At 41.7% G+C, this 19096-nt stretch overlaps 1 protein-coding gene across 1 annotated transcript in view; it reads right to left on the bottom strand.

The window, feature by feature from the left end:
- mapk8ip1a (mitogen-activated protein kinase 8 interacting protein 1a) overlaps positions 1-19096 on the bottom strand; it is a 41978-nt gene that overhangs the window by 7309 nt on the left and 15573 nt on the right. The window contains exons 4-9 of the mRNA XM_017698785.2: positions 9914-9995; positions 6514-7509; positions 6179-6254; positions 5488-5657; positions 5275-5378; positions 3114-3230 (exon numbers count right to left, since the gene is read on the bottom strand). Of these exons, the coding sequence (XP_017554274.1) occupies positions 3114-3230; positions 5275-5378; positions 5488-5657; positions 6179-6254; positions 6514-7509; positions 9914-9995 (1545 nt within the window). The remainder of the gene's footprint in view (positions 1-3113; positions 3231-5274; positions 5379-5487; positions 5658-6178; positions 6255-6513; positions 7510-9913; positions 9996-19096) is intronic.

Genomic DNA, 19096 nt, shown 5'->3' with positions numbered 1-19096 from the left:
GCTGCCTCATGATGACAGATCAGAGTGTGAAGAAAAGGGCTTTGTAGCTGCAAGCACATTTCTACACTGCAGAAAAGAGCTTAGCTTAGCTTGCTCAGACACTTTGTGGGGAAACAACTGCTCTGACTGGTATTTTGCAGCTCTAATGGATATTTATAGATATTTGTCAGCATAGTTACTAATTACCTTTGCTAAATGTTTAAGATTTCTCCATTTTTTCAGTTTTTGTTTCTCTACATGCTTTGAGCTGTGATTTACACTGTCAAAATTTCATGATAAATGGACCAATAGAAATGCTTGAAAATTGCCTATAATAAAATCTCATTACAAGAACTTACATTAACAGTTTAGAACATTTTTACCTCCTTTATCTACTATAAATTTACAATTTTGGAGATGCCTGTTTTTTAATATACAACCACCTCCTTGTTTCTACGCTCATTGTCCATCTTATCAGCTCCACTTACTGTATAGCTGCACTCTGTAGTTCTACAGTTACAGACTGTAGTCCATCTGTTTCTCTGATACTCTGTTACCCTGTTCTTCAGTGGTCAGGACCCCCATGGACCCTCACAGAGCAGGTACTATTTGGGTGGTGGATCATTCTCAGCACTGCAGTGGTGGTGATGTGTTAGTGTGTGTTTTGCTGTTATGAGTGGATCAGACACAGCAGCGCTGCTGGAGTTTTTGTCCACTCACTGTCCACTCTATTAGACACTCCTACCTTGTCGGTCCACCTTGTAGATGTAAAGTCAGAGTCGACAGCTCATCTGCTGCTGCACAGTTTGTGTTGGTCATCCTCTAGTCCTTCATCAGTGGTCACAGGACGCTGCTGGCTGGATGTTTTTGGTTGGTGGACTGTTCTCAGTCCAGCAGTGACACTGAGGGAATTAAAAACTCCTGCAGCACTGCTGTGTCTGATCCACTTGTACCAGCGCAACACACACTAACACACCACCACCACATCAGTGTTACTGCAGTGCTGAGAATGATCCACCACCCAAATAGTACCTGCTCTGTGAGGGTCCGTGGGGGTCCTGACCACTGAAGAACAGGGTAACAGAGTATCAGAGAAACAGATGGACTACAGTCTGTAACTGTAGAACTACAGAGTGCAGCTATACAGTAAGAGGAGCTGATAAGATGGACAGTGAGCGTAGAAATAAGGAGGTGGTCATGATGTTACGCCTGATCGGTGTATATTAAAAAACATGAATCTCCAAAATTGTAAATTTATAGGTAATGAAGGAGGTAAAAATGTTCTTAACTATTAATGTAGGTCCTTGGAGCATTTCGACAGCTGGTGTATTCAAAGCATGTAGAGAAATAAAAACGGGAAAAAAAAGATGCTTGTGTTTTTGGTGACAGTGACAATTTACTCCTGTTTGCTTTGTTAACAGCAATAAAATCATTTTTTGTTGTACCTCATAGAACTTTGTGCTGAATGTAATTATTAACAAACTTAAAGCATCCCAGAGTTTTCATTAGTTGTTTGGCTAAACAATAAGTGGGTAAGTTCAAGAGGAAACTTGCTCATGGGTCATCAGTCCTGCTATAAAGTTCTGAATACAGGCTAAGGAGGCCCTTGGAAGACCTTGGTGATGTAGAGCTTTGGGGGAAATACCCCATGTTATTATGTACAACAGCACAGAATTAAAAGGAGTTGGGCTAATAATTTACTCACCACTCGCTGGGTGACAGGGTAAAGCGGGGCCCTCAAGGGATCAGTACAGATTACCGCACAGCCTTAAGACTGATTGTTATATAACGCTGTGACCAGAACAGTTATGTCACTGACCACAGTGGTAAGAGCCTTAAAGGAATAGTTCAATAATAACAAAGAATTTACACAATTTACCATTTACCCCCATTGCTGGACGGTAACTCAACGTCAACGTCAGCGCAGCAGCGTAAAACTTTGGGAGAGTCTGTTCAACATAAATGATGAACTAACCTAACTTTGTGTAAATAGAGCTCAATATAGAAATATGTCCACATATGCAGTCGAGACTGACGCGGCTTTTTTCTGAATTTCTACAAACACCATTTCATTTTATAGTAAATGAGTTTGGGCTGGTTTATGTTTATGAACAGACGCCTACAGATCAACATAGTAAAGGAGCTCATCTGTGATCCTGAGTTTAAAGCCAGTTTTTATTCAACTTAAACTTGGAACTAAGTTGTAAATAAATCTGAAACTGAAACTTTGCTTGTGTGTAAAAAGTGATTTCAGAGCCACTCGGTTCTCCCTGATGGAAACTGTTTACCTTCAGTGTTTTGTGCTTCTGATCATTTTAATAGACGTCAGCGTCACTAATTAATGACGTTCTATTAAAAGACTGGTTTACCAAGAGAGACGCTGGAGGACTTTCACCTGAAATGGGTTCATGAAGCCAGTCTGGTTATAAAAATGATAACAGGACATCAGAGCCAGAATTACTCTTTTAGTACTTTTACTTTATACTTAAGTACATTTGAAGGGAAATACTTTAGTACTTTTACTCAAGTGGAGGTCTAAAGGGAGGAACTTCTACTTTTACTGGAGGAATATTTTACCTTGGGTGTCTCGACTTTAACTGAAGTTCACGATTTGTGAACTTCATCCACCTCTGTTATTTTTATAGTTCAGAGTTATACTGTGGCCTAAACCACATCAACAAATCGATGTGACCTTAATGAAGACTTGGACGCAGCCTGGGCTGGTTAAGAGAAGTTTTAGGGATGTTTTACTGAAAAGGATTTTGGTGACTATTGGCTTCTGTTTTTTTTTTTAGCAACATTAGACTTTTTTAGTTTAGTGCTAAACTAAAGAAGCAAAATTTGTATAGCAAACATGGCTTGGCTGATCGACTACATTTGGGTTAAGTGGAAAATTGTGCAAATTCGATTTTTTAATTAAACTATTCCTTTAATACAGCAGCACTGAATTCGGATGCGAGCCTATAGTGTAGATTAATGTGATTAGGGCCATTTAAACAACCAATCGAGAGGACTCTTGACAAACACGTCCCGACAGATGTGTTAATAAAACACTTCAGATGTGTCATATTATGTATAGGCTTGCTTCAACTATGAACTGCAGTGCAGGATTGATTCTGGCATGCGAGACGTACCCCTTCTGCGGTCTGACAGTCGTCCTGAACGATGATTTTCACTCCTCTTATGCTGATCTCTACGATGCAGGCCGACGGAGGACTGAACTGCATTGTTGTTCTTCTGTTTGTGGCAATCTGTCATGAGAGCAATCACAAATAGTACGTATAGTTCATTATAATAAGCAAAACCAGAATCTTTAAAGTATGTTAATGTGATGAGATTTATTAATGCTAGAATATTTCTGCTGGTCCATTTGTCATTAATTATTCATAAAATGTAAATCATAGTTGGTATATGCAAAAATAAAAAGTGACAAAAAAAACGACCTATTTTATTAAGCATTCATATTTAATAAATGCTTTAATAAATTCTTCAAATTATTACCTAATCTAGCGTATTTAAGCTCCATTAAATTTCCATGAACTCTACTGTCTCTGCTGCTCTCCTGACTGCTGCCATTGTGCTGCTGAGTAAGACACTTAACCCAGACCTACTGGACACTGATTTTATGCAATTTGGAGTAAAATATGACTTTGCTAACTACATCATTATGCAACAGGACACTGTTAGATAAACAGGACCTAAGACCAGTACATTGTAAATAGTAATAGAACTCCCTGAGAGAAGGAGGACGAAACCTTGAAAGGGTCCTGTCTCACTCTGCAGTTCTACAGTTACAGACTGTAGACCCACCACTGAAGAACAGGGTAACAGAGTATCAGAGAAACAGATGGACTACAGTCTGTAACTGTAGAACTACAGAGTGCAGCTATACAGTAAGTGGAGCTGATAAAGTGGACAATGAGCGTAGAAACAAGGAGGTGGTCAGAATGTTACGCCTAATCTGTGTATGTTATTATATTCAGCATATGTGTTTGCATGTGATGCGATTGTACCTAGAACGTTGTGTTCTGCCTATTTCTGTCTATCCCTACTTGGTCATGTCTGTCACACCTGTCACTTGTCATCTATAGACTGTCAGTCCACTGTTTTATGGGCTAAATGTACACAAACTTCAGTTCTCCAAACATATGGCTGCTCACTCGTTTGTGATGGGTATGTAGTCTTCACTAGATAAGAAGACTATAATATAAAAGTAACTAGTAAAGTGTATTTCCTGACGAAAACACAGTGATTACTCAGCTAAAGCAGGTCCCAGGTGGTTACTAGTCAAATCAAGTCAAGTCAAAGTTTATTTATAATGTGCTTTTTACAACAGGTGTTGTCACAAAGCAGCTTTACAGTAAAATCCAGGTCCAAGCCCCCATGAGCGTCACCAACGGTGAAAGTAACAATGAAAGAACTCCCTAAAAGCAAGAGGAAGAAACCTTGAGAAGAACCAAGACTCAAAAGGGGAACCCATCCTCCTCTGGTCAACACCAAACGATGTTAGTATGAAATATTAAAATACAGAAACGGGGAAAAACAGTTATGCTTATAATTGATTTTTGCCAAATGCTTACTCTGGCATGTTGCTAACCAGTTGCTATGGCACTTTAGGTGGTTGCTAAGGTGCTGCAAGGTGGTACTTATAGTATCCTAGGTGGTTGTTAGGGTGTTGCTAAATGGCTGCTGTAGTTTTCTGGGTGTATGCCAGGGTGCTGAAATGTGGTTGTTAGGTAGTTGCTAGGGTGCTGTTATGGTGTCCCAGGTAGCTGCAAGGGTGTTCCAGACGATTGCTAGGGTGGTTGCCGATTCCTATGCGATGATCGGTAGTTGCTACGCCATTGCTAGGCTATGTTCGGTGGTTAATAGGGTGCTGCTAGGTAGTTGTTAACTTATTGCACATGATCAATATGGTGTTGGTAGTGCACTTGTACTGTGGTGTAAGGTGAGTGCACAACTTTTGCCCATAGAGTGTTGCCATTCATTCCTATGGGAAAATTGCCATTGAACTATCATTGTACAGAATCTGTACATCAGACGATCAAAAAAGCTGTATACAAGCACACCATTCCTGATCCGAAATGAAACATTTTGGAGTTGAAATGTATTGATATCTTGAAAACTACGGGATGAGTAAGCAGACAAAAACCCAAATGGAAATAAGAAGGAGAATATAATGTGTTGTGCATCACAAAAGAACATTTAGTGATGAACAGACCAACTTTTTACAAAGTTATGTCCCAACAGAGATGTTATGTTGACATGGTGGGTTCAAGAAACTGACGTCAATACCTTCTGCATAGCTGCACAGAGCACATCATTCCCTTTATGATACGGTACTTGGACAGAGCCCAGGAATTTCAACCAGAAGGAGTCTAGCCAGTCACTCTTCACCTCTGAGGGGAAAAAATCCGAATAGAACAGGGGTGTGATGAAAACAGCATACCTGAAAGTCTTTCTTATAAGAAATAATTTCTTCTTTGCTTTTCTTATAGGCCTTGTTACCTTTGGGCTGTACGTCCTTTGTGACTTTGACGGCGTATAAAGCGGGGAAGATGCCCCTGGAGCCAGTGCGCATGTTGTAAGCCTCACACCACAGATCCTCTGCCTGTACCTCCATCAGCAAAGGGTCATCTGCCTCCAACTCCAGCTCATCCTCATGACGTGGCATGAATCTGTAAACAAATACACATCAGCTTGTTCAGGTCATGCTCTGTAGGACTGACCAGCTTATAGAGATCAGTATAAAGTTAAGGTTACGTCCTCTGAGTGAGAGTATTTAACCCCTCCACTGTGTAATGTCTATCCTCGATGACTGATGATTATATCTATTACTGTTCTCTAGAAGAGCTACCCAGCTTTAGACTTTGGATCCACACCTAATCTAGCACATCTGATCTGGCTCAAAAAAGGACTTAAGGAGCATCTGAAGTGAAGTGTAGGTTGAACTCTGCAGGAGAGTAACTCTCCAGGAACAGCTTTGGCGATAGTCTTGATGTATCCAGATTCCCTGAGCTGTGCAGTACCACTTGAAGTTTGTAATAATTCAGGGTTTGACTTAAATTTCCCATATGCTTCCCATTCCCCTTTTAATTAGCAGTATTTCTAGCCCAGAAGTCAATTCTGTGTGGAAGATGCCTGTTGCACAAGTAAAGTTAAGTTTCCTGAAGAGTGAGTGAGGATGAGAGAGACCTGCCTGAACACTGCCCTGTGGCTCTGCTCTCTCTCTTCACCATCGATAATGCAGGAGAAAATACCAAAAGCTTCAGCACCTATGGATCGACAAACAACAGAGGTCTTCAGTCAACAGCTAGAAGTGTGGAAAAAAGTGACATTTGCCAAAAAGAGGAAAGATTTCGCTCCAGAAAGGGGCTTAATAATTGGAAAGTAGTGCCACAAAGTTCCATTCTTGGTCCGCTGCCATTATGTCTGGTACTTTTTTATCCCCATTTCAACTGATCTTGCTGTAAGTCTAACAATACAAACCATCCTATAACTGCCCAAATGGGAAATGAATGAAAATCCACCCACCAGAAAAACGCGGACGTCTGTTCACAAAGACATTGAGGAACTTGCGTGAACGCGGCATGTCTGACGTGATGTCAGGAGCAGAGTCTACCGACAAACTGGAAGTGTCTCTGTTGATGCCTCCTGCGCCCGACTCTTCCTCCTCATCGTCCACATCGTGCTCCTCCTCATCCTCGTCGATGGCCGACTCATAGACCGTATTGTCGCTGTCACTTTCGTAACCCTGGTAACACTGCTTAAGGCTAACCAGTTCCAATTTAGCATGCTCGTCCACCACCAGGGTGTACTTCACTGAGTCGTATGTTAGTCCTGAAGCATCTTTGCTTACTGCTGTGTTTACAGCAGCTGCTTTATCCCCTGTCCCTGTCTTTGCAACAGGGTCTGTTACCTCACTGAGGCTGTCAGTCCTGCAAGGGGGCGTCGGCGGGTAGACTTCGTCCTCCTCGCTGATGGATGGGTTAGTGCGACCTGCCAGGGGATGGAAATGCAAGGGTGGAAGTTCCGTGTCTGAACTGATGGACATGCGGTTGCTGTCACTGCTCTGGGACAAGAAAGGCCTTTCCTGCTCTCCATTCACAGGCGTCAGGTGGATCTCCTGCGTCGTCTCCTTGCTCCCCTCCAACGAGCGATAGTCCTTGTTTTTGTCTGTCGGATGTTGGTGCGTACACCCATTTTCTCCAGGGTACTGAACTTGGTCCCGGCAGCCATTCAGAGTATGGTAGTGGGCCTTCTGTTTGCTGACTGTCCCCACGTCATGGAGCCCCTCTATCAGGGTCCCATCCCTGGGCATATCCCGCATGTCTGTGTGTGTGGAGGGCTGAGTGCTACGAATGTTGTTGACCACAGACTCAGAAGGCTTGTCCTGCTTCTTGCATGCAGAGCCTGGAGCTTTGTGCGCGGAAGAACCAGCTGTGCGGGGCTTGGCGTCCACCCGGGCGCTTGCCTGGACTTTGTCCCCATCGGTCTGGCTAACCTGCTCAGGTTTAGGAGGCAGGTCCCCTAATACACAAACCCAGACACACAAACAGCAGATTATATATTAGGCAACAGGTTCAACAGGAACAGGATTATGAAGTAAACACTGTGTGTCAATATGTATAGGATTTCACTGAAATGTATTACTGACAACATAATGCATCAATTCGATCTCCAGGATCAGTTTGCCTCCATTGTTGCTATTTGAACATGGCACTTTACACTGATGTTTGGATTCTAAAATTAGGACATAGAAATCTGTCTGTGGAGCAATGCATGTCCTCGTTTTGCCATGTGGCCTCTTGTGAACTTCAATAAGCAGATTAATGAAAATCCCATTGAGGTAATATTTGTTCTCAAACAGTGCTTTCAACAGCACGTATTTCCAAGTGCTGTGTTTGGTGGCGTATACACTGTGACACAGAAAATACGATGGTTCCAAATTTAAGCAGTAATTCTATTAATATGCTACATACTTCTATGTTTTTTTCAGATATATTGAGTATACTCAGTAAGTTTAATGCAAAAAAATGATATATAAGTGTATAAACCATAAATCTAGTCAATATACATACATTTTAGCAGACGCTCATATCCAAAGCGTCATAATCATATTACAGATGTACGCAAATGTAGTGTTAGGAGGCTTACTCAACAACTCTTATTGGTGTACAGTAGTGTGCTTGCCCAGGAAAGGAGATGATCTTTGGGGGGGAACTGGTTGTACCCAACAATACAACAATCAACACTTGATATTTATTATTATGAGACTGTCATAAGAATATTACCTTTTTTCTGAATGTTTTTGTTTTCTTGTTTAAAGTCATTTAATCTAGAGATGATCTTATTTCATTAGCAGATCATTTTGCTGGATACAAGCAACATTTTCACATTTTCTACCAAATGCCATGTTTTGTTGATTTTATAAGTATAAATAAGTTAACATTCTCTACAGAGAACAAACCTAAATTTGGCATTTTTCTGCACATTTTTGTGCACAGTTTCTATTTGATGAATATAAAGTGTTGGAAAAAAACACAAAATGTAAAAAGTGCCATAACTTTTGCATAGGCCACATTTTATTGTTCAATGTGTTCAATTTGGCGGCACGGTGGCGTGGTGGGTAGCGCTGTCGCCTCACAGCAATGAGGGCCTGGGTTCGATTCCCCGGCCGGGTGACCGGGGTCCTCTCTGTGTGGAGTTTGCGTGTTCTCCCTGTGTCTGTGTGGGTTTCCTCCCACAGTCCAGAGACATGCAGTCAGGCTGATTGGACGTGCTGAATTGCCCCTGGGTGTGAGTGACTGTCTGTGTCTGTCTGTCTGCCCTGCGATGGCCTGGCGACCTGTCCAGGGTGTATCCTGCCTTCTGCCCGAAGACTGCTGGGATAGGCTCCAGCACCCCCCCGCGACCCTGACGGAGAAGCGGCTTAGAAAATGGATGGATGGATGTGTTCAATTCAGCAAATAAGCAGTAATCGTGCATTAAATGTGTAGAAGTGTCTTCCCTGTAGAGAATGTGTTAACTTATTTTTACGTATCAATGAAGTCAACAAAATAATATCATTTGACCTCGGATGCCCAAACATTGCATATGATTGTAGGTAAACTTAAAATCTTACAATAACTTTGCAAACGTCTTATAAAAGGAAATACTACACATCATAAAAGGAAATATTACATATGATGAATACGTACCCTCGAGTACGTTCTGCTGCACTTTTGAGAAACAAATGTCCACTGGGGGCGCTAAAGAGAAGCTTACACTTCAATGTAACGTTATGATTATTTTGCCATTGAAAATGACTGTATTTGAGGTTTTGGTTATTTTTAAGCTGTCAGTCATCAGCGCTATTTTAATGATAAAATGTAGAGTAATTTCAGAGCACCTTTGATGTCTGCCAGTTCATGAGCGAGCAAAGCAGGTAGCTAATGCCGCCTCTAACACGGCTTCAGGTCTGTAGCTATAGCTGGGGCTGTTCTCCTATAACATTAGTTTGGTGGATAAAGCTGAATGTGTACTTGGTGGATACCAAGTAGAGGTTCCCATAACCATGTGCCTGAAGATACAGGGGGAGAACATGTCATTATGTTTCAGTTATGTTCCCTGACTAAAGGTACTGAGATGAACCCTTGAGGGTCCCACCCCAGTGATAAGAGGGGCACTGCAGTTTAGTACCTTTATTTCTGAGAGTGTATATATTGTAGCTCAAATCAGAATAAGAAGAATTTTATGAGTTACGTATTCAGTAAAATATGGGAGGAACTTTACACACAGGACACACTTTGGTCAGCCCTGTTCTAAAGACTTATTTCCACTGTGGAACCCTGGTTTTCAAGCAAGTTAAAACACTGAACTGTGCAGTGATGTGGCTCTCCAGCAGAGGGAGTGAGTGAGAATCTCCGCTCTGGATGGGAGCGGCCTTGCTTACCTTTTATGTGTGGTGAGGATGAATGACTTTTCTTCTCTTTCCTTCTGTCCTTTTCGCCAAACGAGTTATTATTTATGGTGTCCTGGGGGAAATAAGTGAGACAGATGAAGCGTACAGAAGTGAAAACGGGATTTTCATTCCTTCTACAGTGAAACAATTGGTCATTATTTTGCTGGCTTACTGAAAAACAAGGACTCTTTCCTGCATTCTTCAGGCCAGCTGATGATTCCCTGACTTTCCCACCTTACTGACTGTTCAGTTACGGAGTGTGGGGGGCTTTTTAGGTCAGACACACACAGACTTGCACTGCGGTGACGTGAGCATGACCGAAGTTCCAGGCAAAGGAATCATCCGGAATCCTTCACTGCTCTGCCAGTTCTCGCTGACTCACCTCTAAACCACAGCATCGCGTTGCGGCAGGCATCGACACTCCTCCGTCACCATGGAAACACTGCCTCGGAGGAGGCTGTGTGTATGTATATCCATGCAGCGTGTGTGTGTGGGTGTCTGCCTGAGCATGTGAGGTGTGGGCAGATGGCGTGACGCTGTGTGATGGAGAGGGAGACACGTTTGTTATCCCTGTCCATTCTTTCCAATTAAAACAAGGTTCTCTCTCAAGACAGCAGCAAAACATACATTTAGCCAGTCACCACGCCCAACGCAGACTGGAAATCCATACTGAAATCCATCCATCAAAGAAAAAGAAAAAGCAAAAGAGAAGACACGCTTAACACCCCTTCTTCTGCAGCGTAGCGCAGGAGTTGGAAACCACCCTTCATATATTTAACTGCTCATCAGAATGGCCATTATGTGCAGCTCATTTATATCAGAGGATAAATGTGAGACGAGATACAAGATGATCCTCTTGCATAAAAGAGGAGAAAGTCAACGTAAATAAGTGAAAACAAAAATATTGTTTCCAAAACTGGAGTTCAAGAAATGACTAAAATCTACAGAGTAAATGTGTCTCCTAACAACCACCTGGAAGACCTGGTAGACGCCAAAACTGCCCCCACCAGATAAACAGCACTTAAAACTTTCATCTCTGAGAAAGAGGAGAAGATCGAGCTGCTTCAGATCTGAAAACATCCACAGGTGTTTCTGTCCATCCTTCCACTGTGAGAAGACCACTCGGCGCTGTGGGTCTGAAAGGATGTGTAGCTGATCAAGAAGAACCTCACTGAGAAAAGGAGACGGACACATCGAACAAAGAAGCTGATCAACAGACTGACCACCGCAGAGTCCAGGCCTCAACACCACTGAATGTATTTGGCAGTACTTGGATCAAAAGAACCAACTTCTAAGACTGAACTTTGGAGGTGTGTCTGCAGATACTTCGAAAAACTGAAAGTGAGTCTCAGGAAAAGAATGGAAGCTGGAATAAAGGTAAAGAGTGACTCACTAAATACTGAAAATCTGATATTATATTTAGTTGTTGAGGTTTTTGTGAAATTTTCTTGTCATTTTCTTTTCTTCTAATTTTTTATTTGGACTCTCCTGTCATGTCTTTTCTCAACACACTTGGACAGACCTAGTACTGTATGTGGACACCAGATGGACCAGGGATGAGAGATCCACTGTCCACTTCTTGATAGTGGCATGTAGCTAACTGAATTCCCCAAGGTTTCTGTCTATAGACAGCACGTGATACAACAGGTATTTTTTATCTGATTCTACTGCACCACTCCATCATTAGCACTGGGGAAATACAGTATCCCACCACTGCATATTGGAAGAAAACCTTGTATCTCCGAAATGATAAGTTTACAGGATAAGGAAACAACCTACTTTACTTTCAATGTACGTCAATGGAACCAGACATTTTTCCAAGTCATTTAAGGTCATTTCTTTTAGTCCATTCATTATGAAATTTACATGCAAAGCAAAGGGTAACAGGTATTTTCAAATTAGGTCAAAAACTGAAAAACGACAAAAATGGAAATACAGTATTTTTTTCTGACAACAGCAATATATTTATACAGTATTGAGGAAATACAGCACCATGACCACCATATATTTCCCGTGACAACAGTCATTAAAGAGCAAAAAAGTCTGTCTTACTTTGGAGATGGACATCACCACATGGGCTCCCGAACACTTTGACAAACTGTTGCCAATAAACTCAAGACAATAAATGCAAGACTGTACTATGCACAGCGGATGCCATATGTCAACAACAAGAAGAAATGCTGCTGACTTCTCTGGGCTCAAGCCCATCTGAAATGGACTGTTACACAGTGGAAATGTGTTTTCTGATCAACATTTCGTATTGTGTATGGAAACAATGGACATTCTCTGGGCCAAAGAAGAAAAAAAAAATCCAGATTGTTACCAGCATAAAGTTAAAAGCCAGAGTCTGTCATGCTGTGAGGGGATATTAGTGCCCATAGCATGGGTAACATGGACATGAGTGAAACCACCATTAACAATGAGCTCAACATGTGCTGCCTTTTAGACGCCACCTTTTTCAGGTACACCCATGCTTATTTCAACATGACAATAATAAGATTGTAACAGAATGGCCACATGGTCAGAGAGTGCGGATGCTACAGTGGTCTCAGTCTCTTATTGAAAAGGTGGGGTGCATTATGAAGCGCCGCAGTTGTGTAGCTGAAGAATGGCAAACAAATTCTGCTTTTCAAACAGAAGTGCTGTTGTAAGGAAAGGCAATGTAACACAACTGTAACAATGCTTCTGTCCCAGCTTTTGTTGAATGTTTTGCAGACATCATATTTGGAATGACCATGTACTTACAAAAAAAAGACAATTTCATAAGATTAAACATAAAATACCACGTACTGTTTTCTACTTAATATCTGTAAAACAGAAGTTACTAATCACTGCTTTCTGTTTTCATGTACTGTAATTTGGTTTGTATATAAAATGTGGTAGTTTAACACACAAACTGTAATATGCTGCGTTGTATGATTTTATTGTTTTCTATTCACAGATGAAAGATTTCTAAGACTATAAGATAAAGTCACACTGCTAATGAATTCTGCAGCTCCTCTGTTGTCTACTAGTTGCTTGTAATTCCAGTTTCTGTTCCAAATATGCAAACACCACCACCACGTTTTACTTTCCTAAACATCACTCTCTACATAGATCGTTGCACAGCCTCACATTTCTTTGTACACCATGCAGCTAAGCTAATAGTATGCATTAAACGCAGCTGCTGTGTTTCAGCTCTTCCAACACCAGCTGCATAAGCAACGACACACAAAAGTTCATGGAGAAACATGCGAACGTTTATAACAAGTGATTCAGAATCCAACATATTTCATGACTCCCTACATAGTGAACTATCCAGGATATGATCAAATGCTGTTGATGCTCTCTGTCACTCGTTTAATATGAATTACTGCATGAGGGAAAAAAAATGAGTTCATTCTATTGACAACATGCAACACCACATTGTGGACCTGTTTTAATTAGTTCAGGGGTTGGCAACATGCAGCTCCACAGCTGAATTAGGTTTATAGGTAAAATAAATCCTCCTTTCCAATAAAATAAAGCTCTGCTGATCCTCCAACACAGTGTTACCAATAAATGGTCTTAAACGCTGGAGTTAATGTAGAACTGCTAATTCACCCTTTATCCCTGAAGGTTGATGCCCAGACTGCTGGTCACCATAGCAACGCAGACAAGAATCTCGCCTAGCTAGTAGGTACCGAAACTGCAAGAGAAAGATTTAAGATGAACATAGATTATTTGGAGACAAATGGACTTAGTTCCACCTTAAGTGGTTACATTCTGGTGCGGCGGGCACCGTTTAAGGTTGAACGGAAAAATCCGAAAAAGAAGCTGGCGAATGAGAAGCGACTTCAGCCTCGTAAACCATCAAACACTGAGAGACATTGCACAAGAAGATATTCTACTTTTGAGGAAAAGTTTCCTGCTGGAGACCTGGAGCTCCCTTTAGGGGTCGCCACAGCGGATCATCTGCCCCCATCGTGCCCTATCCACTGCCTCCTCTACTTTTACACCAACCATCTCCACGTCCACCTTCTCTACATCCATAAACCTTCTCTGAGGTCTACCTCTTCTCCTTCTACCCGGCAGCTCCATCTCCAACATTCTTTGCCCAATATATCCACTATTCCTCCTCAACACATGTCCAAACCATCTCAACCTGGCCTCTCTGGCTTTATCTCCAAACTGCTCCACCTTCACTGTCCCTCTGATCTGCTCATTTCTATTCTTGTCCAGCCTTGTCACTCCCAACGAAAATCTCAGCATCTTCATCTCCGCCACCTCCAGCTCAGCCTCCTGTCTTTTAGACAGAGCCACAGTCTCCAAACCAAACATCATAGCAGGACGCACTGCTGTCTTGTAAACCTTCCCTTTCACTCTTGCTGCTATCCTTCTGTCCTTAGTACAGCTGGTAAATTCTTTTGGGCTACTTCATAGCTACATATTACAGCAATTTATGGATTCACAAATAGTAGAAGTTCACAGCCTGGGTGCATGAGGACATGTCCCTTATGAATATAAACACTGCTTTCCAGACCTACTACTCTATTCTATTAGGCCAGAATATTTTATGTAGTGAGGTTATGATGGTTTTGGAACGTGAGAAGAGAAATGGGAATTAATTGCTTCTACTGGGTGTGAACCGATTGATTTATTATTCCGTTTCTGAGCCTAATCCTGTGTCATATGTCCTCTCAGGCCTTGTCCATGTACATATTGACATATTTATGTCTGTGGTGAATCTACTGGGGGACTACAAAATTCCCTGGTAATCCCCAGAGTGCTGTTCGTGCCCGGGGGCCCGAGATCGGAGCAGACAGAGCCCAGATTAGGGATTTAGTGCCAGAAAGCAAGTGTCTTTGCAGTCATTCAGTCAGCAGCTTCTCCAGGCAAGAGCACTCCGCTGACCTGAATACGCTCTGCACTGAGGAGGAAGATAAATGTTTCAAAGGCCTGACGCTGCTTCACTGAGCTGAGAAAACTGGTGCTTTTCTGCTGCTGTCACATCTACCAAGCCCAACATTAGACGCTTCTATATATAGCATCTGTGCACTACAATCAGAATCAGACTCAGTTTGTGAGGTAAGCTACAGACACGATAACTCTGTCTTGGTGAGTGTATATATTTAACATGTAACATCAAACAGACTAAACAAGCAGGTTGGACTACGGTCAGTGTGTATTGTAAGTGTTCAACAGAAATGCTAAATACAATAAAGACGTAAAATAAGGATCCATCCATCCATTTTCTAAGCCGCTTCTCCGTCAGGGTCGCAGGGGGATGCTGGAGCCTATCCCAGCAGAACTCGGGCGGAAGGCAGGACACACCCTGGACAGGTCGCCAGTCCATCGCAGGGCAGACAGACAGTCACAGACAGTCACTCACACCCAGGGGTAATTTAGCATGTCCAATTGGCCTGACTGCATGTCTTTGGACTGTGGGAGGAAACCGGAGAACCCGGAGGAAACCCACGCAGACACAGGGAGAACATGCAAACTCCACACAGAGAGGACCCTGGCCGCCCGGCCGGGGAATTGAACCCAGGCCCTCCTCGCTGTGAGGCACCCACCACGCCACCGTGCCGCCCCTTAAAATAAGGATATAATGTAAAATTAAAAGTAAAATCAAATAGTTGAATAGGTTTGGGCGTCCAGGGTCAAATGATGTTTTGTTGATTTTCTGAAAATAAGTGACCACATCCACATAAAAACAACCATAAAATGTGGCCTGTGTAAAAGTTCTGGCACATTTTATATTTTACATTTTTCTAATGTGATAAATTCTGTAAATAAATTGAAGTTGTGCAGTTAAATTTGCAGAAAATGCCATATATAAGTTATAAGGCATAAGGTTTATGTACAAGTTGTGTTCATTTTTAATTAAGAATAAGTTTTTAAATAAGAAAATCAACGAGACATGTAATTTCAACATAACCTGATATTCGTCAAGTCAAAGTTTGCCTATCATTTCGTCTCTTTTCAGAAAGTGCCTTACGTTTTCTATATTTTTTTCCTCAATATATTAAAGCAGCATTATGTTTGTTAAAATTGAAAGAAGTATTATTACTGAGTCAGAGGAATTACGCTAAACGTGCTAAAATATGTTGAGTGTGTGCTTCTGTGAGTCGCCCTGTAAATTCGTCTGAAATTTAAAAGTCAGAGGCACAGGCTCAAAAAGAAGCTTAGGTCCCAAATTCAAAAACAACATTATACTGATGAAGATATGATAAGTACCTCACATCCTTACATGTTTTGACTTTGAATTTTCTTTCAATGTGCTCACAATCACGGGGAAGGGGCCGGAAGCACAACCCACATGGCAAAATGTTCTTCCACAAGTTGGGTGCAGTTACACACGTTCACCAGAGAGGTCTCCAAATCCCCAAAATGTACATAGTGCAGCTTTACATAGATGAAATACATAAAAACTGTGCACTAAAATTTGCAAAAAAAAAATGCCATACGTGTTGAGGATATATTAACTTATTTTTACTGAGAAAATCATCAAAACATAATATTTTACCTTGTCAAACTTTTGCATTTAGTGATTATTTTTTCCAGTTAACTTATCACAGCTGACTCATCAAGAAGATTACATATAACCAGCAGTTCTTCTTAATCATTGATTTGATCGAATTAGTATGACGGCGCTCAATGACGATGATGAGTGAATATATAATCATGTGCACGTGCAAAAGGACCATATAGCAACATATAATGAAGTAGGATTAAATGTACAGCCTTAAAAAAATGTTTTTTCAGGGTTTCTTTACTAAAAGCAATGCTTATACAAAGAATTGTGAACACCCAAAGAACCATTTGAATGCTCTATGATGAAAAGCCTGTTTAAAAGTCGCTCTCTATATCACCAAAAATGGTTCTGTTATTGTTACTAGTGAAAAAAAGAAAAAAAAAACATTTGTTTTTTTTTTTTTGGACTCGGATTACTTGTTCTAAACGCTTGGTTCTACGTAATGAGAGTTTTGGGTGTCATTACTTAGTCTAATCTCATCTCATTCCAGTTGAGTGACAGCGGGTCTGAAGAACGGTGCAGCTATTTGGGGATTAAAATGAAGCGTGGATCAATCAGTTAACACAGAGCTCAGCTTGAGTTGAGTTCAATGTTTTTTTTCTAAAGAGATTTTCCAAGTAGAGGTTTAATTGTGTTCTGAGGTGGGATTAGTCCAAAAAGGAGTATATTTCAGTGAGTGCTATTAATGCTAGTATCTTCCCTGATGCCGCAATGCATCAATTTTTATTCATTTGTCTGCAAGAAAAAATGTTGCATGATATTGATAAAATACTGTAGTTACAGTGTGACATATTTTATTGTGCCTTGCAGTATATTAAAAACACCTCAGTGTCGCTGCTGGACTGAGAATAGTCCACCAACCAAACATATCCAGCCAGCAGCGTCCTGTGGGCAGCGTCCTGTGACCACTGATGAAGGACTAGAGGATGACCAACACAAACTGTGCAGCAGCAGATGAGCTGTCGTCTCTGACTTTATATCTACAAGGTGGATCGACAAGGTAGGAGTGTCTAATAGAGTGGACAGTGAGTGGACACAGTGTTTAAGCTAAGGGTGCAATGATTTCAGCACCATATACAGAACCACGAACACTCAAAGAACCCCTTACACGATTAAACGGTTCTTCTGATGGATGGAAAACGTGCTGTAGATGGTTCTAAATACACCCGTTTTAAAAAAGCCCCAAAAAGGGTTCTTCGACTGCAACAAGTGTGTCATCGTAACAACAGAAGAACCCTTTTTGTTGCTATACCGGTCGCCAGCTATTCAGAACTAGGATACATTTATAAGCCGTTTTGTTTTCATTTATAAACGACTGTTTGAAAAGTAGTCCACGCAGAACCCCCCCCCCCCCCCTCACTGCACTTTCTTCCAAACTAACCAGGATTCTTGGGAAACCTTACAGGCAACCATGCGTGACGGAGAAAGAACTCATGAGTGAAACACGTGTGGAAAAGATGTAATATTTCTGGTTGCCGTAGCGACTCTGCTACTGTTAATGCAGATTTACTGTAGCAGCTGTTTTCTGTCCTGTGCAGTTTCACCACTGTTTTATTAGCTGCATCGTCAAGTTTACACAGATGATGTTCCACTCTGACAGGACTATGAAGGCCAGTAATGCTGCGACATCTGTCCTGTAGGTTTTTTGTCAAGCGACACGTCGCCTGGACTATAAATTGGCCTTAAGGATGTGATGATTTTAATGTGTATCAAAAAAAAAAGACATTTTTTTAATAGTAACGGAAGTAAAACTGCATAGGTGACGCGCCCCTCGTTATCTCCTCAGTATCTCTCATTCACTGTCTTTTGTAGCAAACACTGTCAGGGATCAAAGCTAGACGTCTGGGTGTGGCCTATCAGAGTAATGTGGGCGGTTGAGGAGGGCAGACCCAGACTCAACTGACTGGGCTCTTTCTCTGAAAAGTTCTAAGAGTCATGATTTTGTTGGTCTTATTTTGTTGGGGGTGGTGCAGCAGGCGTTGAAAAAAGTTCTGTTGGAGAATTTCTATTTATTTATTTATTTTTTTAGCCCAATTATCTCCACCCGGTAGTTAAGACTCCCCCAATCACACGATACTATAACGCTAGGAGGATGAAGTCTAACACAGGCTTCCTGCCAGACCTGTTAAGCCAGCGGCCGCCTCTTTTCGAACTGCTGCTCACACGTCACTGGACAGCTGGACGCGCTTGGAGGAAAACGCCAACTGCCAGATCTGTTATGCCAGCTGACAAAAGCCTGCGCCGACTAGCATCACGTTGAGTGATTGGGGAGAAGGGGGGGCCATCCTGCCCACCCAGAGAGAGCGAGGCCAATTGTGCTCTCTAGGACTCCTGGCTACGGACGGCTGTAGCATCGTCCAGGGATCAAACTCGTGATCTCCCGATGATAAGAAATTCCATTTTTCAGAGCAGGTTAAAATTAGAGCTCATTTTTTAAATACTGAAAATCGAATTGGCCTCAGAATCAAAAACCGTATCAAACCTGAAAGCATGTGTATCGTTACTCCCCTGTTCTCTATTAAAGGTGCTGTCTTGTGGTGTAAATCCAACAGTACATTCCTGATTATATCAGGAAATACAGTAGCATGCAAAGGTTTTGGTCAAATTACATTCAGTTGATGTGAAAATAAGTTAACACATCCTCTAGAGACACTTCTGCACATTTTAATGCACAATTG

This window comes from Pygocentrus nattereri, chromosome 8 (assembly GCF_015220715.1).
Source record: "Pygocentrus nattereri isolate fPygNat1 chromosome 8, fPygNat1.pri, whole genome shotgun sequence".
Taxonomy (NCBI): domain Eukaryota; kingdom Metazoa; phylum Chordata; class Actinopteri; order Characiformes; family Serrasalmidae; genus Pygocentrus; species Pygocentrus nattereri.
This window is presented reverse-complemented; position numbering and strand designations above follow the sequence as displayed.